Here is a 6209-nt window from a genome sequence, read left to right on the forward strand (position 1 = left end):
GTGCTACAATAAACATGGATGTGCAAATGATGTCATTATATCTTTAACTTTCATTCCTTGGATAAATAGCCAAGAGTGGTGTTAGGATAATTTTCTTTTTAATTTTGGAGGAGACTCCATACTGATTTTCACAGTGGTTGCATTCATTTCTGTCCCTACCAGTAGTGCATATATAAACATATGCAGGGTTATAGACATGTACAGGATAAAAATGACTGAGGTGTGGTGTACTCAGGAGTGAGAGTCCATAATGTAACCACTTGGAGAATGAATAGACAGTTTAACAAAATGAATAGCAGGTTGTTGAAACATGTCTTTACTTGTGATTTGTGGGGAGGCAGTATTGGGAGGAAGAAGAGGTGAATGGAAGAGGAATGGTAGGCAAATGCAGCCATAATACTCAATGTACACATGTGAAAAATGGAACTAGGAAATGAGGAAATGGCTGAGGAGGAGATAGATAGGGAAGGATAGAAGTAATGAATGACCAAGAAGATACATTGCACACATAAATGGACATGTTAAGTTGAAACGCCTTTGTGTGACTATTTGAAGATAATAAAAATTAAGACTTGAGGTCTGGGAAGGTGGCTCAGTGGTAGAGTGATTGCCTTGCATGTATGAGGCCCTGGGTTCTATTCCTCAGTACCACATAAACAGAAAAAGCCAGTAGTGGCGCTGTGGCTCAAGTGGTAGAGCGCTAGCCTTGAGCTGAAGAGCTGAGGGACAGTGCCCAGGCCCAGAGTTCAGGTCTCATGACTGACTAAAAAAAAAAAAAATTAAGTCTTGAGTAGGCTATTGGTATAATGAAAAATGGTGGTCCTACTAGATGAAGAGATTCCCTAAGTAGTTTAAACTAACAAAAATGCTTATAGATTTAAAGACTATATCTGGGAATCATAATTGTATATATTCACAATGGATAAAAGTAATGGAACACATTACTTAACATGCATGAATCGCATGATCAGCATTTAAGTGAAAAAAGCCAGATAAAATGCAAAATCTCCATGAACAATTTAGAAGTGGAATTCAAAGAAGTAGAGAAGAGAAAAATGGGGAAGAGTAATGGGAGAGAGGGATAAGGAAATGTTGGTCAACAGATTCAAAGTTATAGTTAGATAGAGGAAAAGCTTCACAGTAGAATTACTTAACAGCTAGTTATGGTTTCAATCAAAATTATAAATGATTGAAATGATAGAAATGTTCATTAATCTGATCTGATCAACAATCAAGTATGCAGTATGAGCTATACAATTTTTATGCTGAATAAAGATGTATAACTATTATGTCAATTTGAAGGGCATATAAATTTTAATATTAAAAAAATGCAGACTGCTCTTGCTTCATATAAAAGCATTTGGTCCATGACATCTGACCCCTTTTGTTTTTTTCTTTAGGGAGCCAAGGGCCACAGAGGCTTCCCTGGGTTAAGGGGTGAAGTTGGACTTAAGGTAAGTCCCTCCCTAATAGCATAAGCCTTTAGTTGGTTGGGCATTTCCTGCCTTCCAAAGGAAAAAAAAATGCAATTACAAACTTCACTAAGATATCACCTTAAGATATTTGCAAAGAGGAAATAATAGACGTGGCAGCTTTATGTAAACATTTGAAGGATGTTCTTAGGGAAGAATACTGAGAGTGGTCTATATAGTTGAAGCTGGCTAACTTAGGACCCTACAAGTTTAGCTTCCCATGAGAAAGGTTTTAGAAAAAGGCCTATAATGTAATTTTTTTGTCATTTGAGGATCTTTGATTCCAAATCTCAGTCCTGGATCCCTTTCGGGACCTGACTGTGAAGTGTATTCCACATAATTTGTTTCTGAACTGTTACAGGCATGTACAAATAATCTGTATAAATGTGTGTGTGTGTGTGTGTGTGTGTGTGTGTGTGTGTGTGTGTGCACAGACTCCAGGTTTATCCTTCAATGATATCATTTCTCATAGAATCTTAGAATGTTCTCCTAACACACAGGAGGTTGGGTATAGGAAGGACACTGAACATTTCTTATATCCCACAGCATGAATTCTCTGCCTAGAATCTAAGTGAGAATGTGAACATGTGGAGCATGTGAACATTCAGTGAAGGGAGTGTGGAAAAGACCTGGAGGACCAATTCAGGAACAATCATTTCCTCATGATTTTGTAGATAGGATTCATGACTCACCTAAGGGTTCTCCAAGGAGATAATTTATAGAGAATGCCCCTTTCATTTGTACACTATGCAAACACTGACACTGCTTTTAGCATTAACTTACTGCTCAACTTTTCATTTTGCTTTAAAACATAAATAAATCTACATTTATATTCGCATGTATTTATATTCTAATATTATATACCAGAGGCTCTTGGGTTATGTGTTTGTAATGTGTAACTGTCTTTCACTATAGGGATGGAAAGGAGACCCAGGCCCTCCAGGATTTCGTGGTCCAGTAAGTGTAACTAGAAATGAAACTCATGTCATAATAGGTTAAGCCTTTCAAAGTTCTGCGGGAGTTTTGAATCAGGGTTTCTCAATTCTTGTGACGGACATGATAGCATTCAACTTTTTATCAAACCAGAGCAAAAAACAAACAAGCAAAATTAGCTGCTGTCAATCATGTGTCTGCTTGGCAATGGATAGATATTCCTAGTTCATTCTTTTTGGTGCCTGGGATGCACTAGTAATGCCTCCCTCAGGCTCTGGAAAAGGTAAGCTTGGCTTGGCATAAGCATACTGTCCCAAGGCAATCCTGTATCCTTGGAGGGCTGGTCCTAAAGACAGCAGGGGCGCCTAAGAATGAAAGGGACAGCTCCCCTCTCCCCTGCCTGTACCCAGTTATAACTAGAGCTTTCAGGAAGCAGAAGTTCAGCCAGAGGCTTCTTGCAAGGTAAAAAAAACAATCATCTCAGCCCAAGTTCCATGGCAGCAGATGGTACTCTCCTCCTCAGCACAGTAACACCCGGCATGCCCCCTTGCCATCAGGCCACATTCTCTGTTCCGTGGGCCCTAGGAGAAGAATGAAGGGACCTTCGTCTCTGAATCCTAGCATCTGCCCCATTCCTGTCTAACAGCAGGGAGTCTCACGGTGCTAAGCAAGGCTGCTACGTCTGATTGTGCAGACTGGAAATTGTACAAGGCAAGAGTCAAGGAGAAGGGTCATCTTGTTAAAGATGCAGTTTTACAGCCCCAAGCTGAGTAACTGAATTTTAGTAAATAAAGGTGGGTCCCCCAAATAATGGGTCCTCAAGTAATAGAACTACAGATAATTTCAAACAGCTTTAGGGAGTTATCAGGAAGATTAAATGAGCTATTCAGAGCCCAACACCTGGTAAGTGCACACCTGCCATTATAGATTTTTTGATGGAGGCTTTTGTGTGTTTATATACAATGATTAACCACAAGGCTCTTGATTCCTCATCTTTTTACAAGTTGGCAAAATAATTAGCCCATGCATCATATGAAAAACAAAACAAAGTCTAAAAAAAATAAAGGCAAGCATGGAGATGTAGTTCTGTAATTTAAGGCTAACTTATGTTACATAGTGAGACTCTGTCTCAAAAATATAACCAGTCAAACAAAAAAAGCAAAATTTTCATAATTTCATCTGCACCAGTGTCATCCAAAATAAATGCACTGAATTAGGTGTCTGTGGCTCACACCTGTACTTCTAGGCACTCAGGAAGCTGAGACCTAAGGATCAAGGTTCAAAGCCAGCTGGGCTTTAAACTGGAAGTACATTTCATAATACTAGCCCAGCTAGGAAAGTCCATGAGACTCTAATCTTCAATAAACTACCAAAAAAAGCTGGAAGTGGAGCTGTGACTCGAGTGGTAGAGTATTAATCTTCAGGAAAAGAAGCTCAGAGTTCAAGACCTAGGACTAGCACAAAAATCAATAGATGATAGATACAGAAAGAGAGAGAGAGAGACAGAGAGAGAGAGTGCTTTGACTTCTATGCAAAATTTATTTACATTTTACTGTAGAGGAATTCTTAGCATTCCTAGCTTACTATGTATTCTTACATTCAATCCTAATTCAACGCTGTTTTGCAGTCCTTTATAAATTGAAGAGAAATTCTGCTCAGAAAGTAAATGGTTAAAACCAGTAATAGATCTACTGAGCATCACAGAAGCAATATCCCTTAATTCTTCTAGGCCAATAGAATCCCTAAGTTATAAAAAATGGCATTCACTGTATTTTGAATTAAATTTAGTCCCTCAAGATCAGTATTTGAAAACAGCCAAATAGAATGGAATTAAAATATCAGAGTTGTTCACACTTCATAAAGCTGTTTCACAAACTTTTAACTTTTCTATATACATATGCATGCAAACAGAGGTATCTATAAGTGTCAATGTGTACATACTCATATGTAAACTGGGCTGTATTATGAAATGTACTTCCAGTTTAAAGCCTATGAAATATATGATGATTTCAGTAATATCAGCTTTGTCTTTAAATTTATCCATGTCTACCACCTTCGTGATAATGTATAAATCTATAGATTCAAGAAAGTAAGTAAATTGCTTGTTTTGGACAAAATGAAGAAATTGAAGTAATTGTACTTGGTGAACAAGGGATAGTCTTCTTCTTTATTCATTTCCTTCTCCTTTAAGACAGAATATTATGACACTTACTGGCAAAAGGGAGATGCAGGAATTCCAGGGCCCCCAGGGCCCAAAGGAGTTCGTGGCCTACCAGGTGAGGATAATTTCTTCCTGAAGCCTTTGATGATCACTGTTGTGTCTTTATTTTAAGGTAATTGATACCATGTGCTTGTAATTTTAGGACTGTCAGAGTAGAGAGAGGAAAGACAATTCTCCTATGTTTGATTAGTGGTGGTGTATTTTGCCATCTCCTCATTTTCATAGTTTTATACTAAAATTTTGTAAGTGGCATAGCATGGACACTGATTAAATTATTTCTGCACTACTCTGGACAGAGAACAAGATCACAAGAAGTAAGCAATCTTAGCAGGATTACAAAAGAGAAAACAGAGGCCCTGAAAAGACATAAATTGAGTGTTCCCACACTAATAATTATGATTGTAGAGTGTAAGCCCAATTCTCCTCACTTCTGGAACTGATATGTCCAAGCACTGTAAGTTCATACCACATGTGCACATATGTCATCATTGTTTATAGATCTAAACATTCTTAGGCAGTAAGTTTCATACCTGACTTATGGGAAATTCTCACAAATGGCCTCATTAAGGTTCCACGTTTGAGATTATGGTTTTATTTTTCTGGAGGAATGTCCTGAACACTGGTAGACTGTAACAATTCCTAAATTCTTCTAATGCACAGCCAGGATTGAGAATCACTGATCTAAAGGGATGAGAATGGAGCTCAGTGGTAGAGCACTATGGGCAAGGCCCTAAGTTCCAGAAAGAGAGAGGGGGGTGAAGAAAGAAAGAAAGAAAGAAAGAAAGAAAGAAAGAGAGAGAGAGAGAGAGAGAGGGAGGGAGGGAGGGAGGGAGGGAGGGAGGGAAAGGAAAGAAAGAAATGAAAGAGAGAGGGAGGAGAAAGAGAAAGAAAAAGAGGGGAAGAAAGAATGAGAGAAAAAGAGGGAGGGAAACCCAGACTTGGTACATATCTGTAATATCTACAGGTGGAGAGAGGGTATCTTCTCAAGAGGACAGTAAGTTCAAGACCAATCAGGGTTATACAATGAAATCCTTTCTTAAAAGCTCAACCAAGCAGCTGGTACCAGTGGCTTGCCTGTGTAACCCTAAGTACGTAGGATGCTGAGATTGTTGAATCTTGATTTGAGGTCATCCCAGGCAGAAGTGTTCTCAAGACACTTTCTCAATGAAGAGCTGGATAGGTGGTATACACACTTATCTAGCTACCAAGAAGCCTGATGTGGGTGGATCCTGCCCAGGCATGCAACCCTGCAGGAAGCAAGACAGTACTTAAAAACCACGAGCAGAAAAATAGGGATGGAAACATGACTCAGTGGTTAGAATGCAGCACTGCCAACAAACACCAACCAACCAAAGACAATCATTGGTCTAAGACAAGTTATGAATAGAAATAAGATTTATTAGATTTTCAAAGGAAAATTTTAAGGAGTAAAAATCCCAATATATTTAAATGGCAGACAAAGATAGATTTTTTTTTGCTTAATCCTATTTTTTTTATTGTGAACATACTGTACAGAGGGGTTACAATTACATGGGCAAGATAGTGAGTACATTTCTTATCAAGCATTGTAGCCTCCTCCTTTG

The 6209-nt window shown here is 38.5% G+C and overlaps 1 protein-coding gene across 1 annotated transcript in view; it reads left to right on the top strand.

The window, feature by feature from the left end:
* The window catches only part of Col4a3 (collagen, type IV, alpha 3 (Goodpasture antigen)), a 143463-nt gene that overhangs the window by 82525 nt on the left and 54729 nt on the right, over nucleotides 1-6209 (top strand). The window contains exons 18-22 of the mRNA XM_013019908.1: nucleotides 1401-1454; nucleotides 2388-2429; nucleotides 4597-4681; nucleotides 5683-5702; nucleotides 5839-5863. Coding sequence (XP_012875362.1) covers nucleotides 1401-1454; nucleotides 2388-2429; nucleotides 4597-4681; nucleotides 5683-5702; nucleotides 5839-5863 — 226 coding nt within the window. The remainder of the gene's footprint in view (nucleotides 1-1400; nucleotides 1455-2387; nucleotides 2430-4596; nucleotides 4682-5682; nucleotides 5703-5838; nucleotides 5864-6209) is intronic.

The sequence above is a fragment of the Dipodomys ordii genome, unplaced genomic scaffold, assembly GCF_000151885.1.
Source record: "Dipodomys ordii isolate 6190 unplaced genomic scaffold, Dord_2.0 Scaffold1, whole genome shotgun sequence".
Classification (NCBI taxonomy): Eukaryota; Metazoa; Chordata; class Mammalia; order Rodentia; family Heteromyidae; genus Dipodomys; species Dipodomys ordii.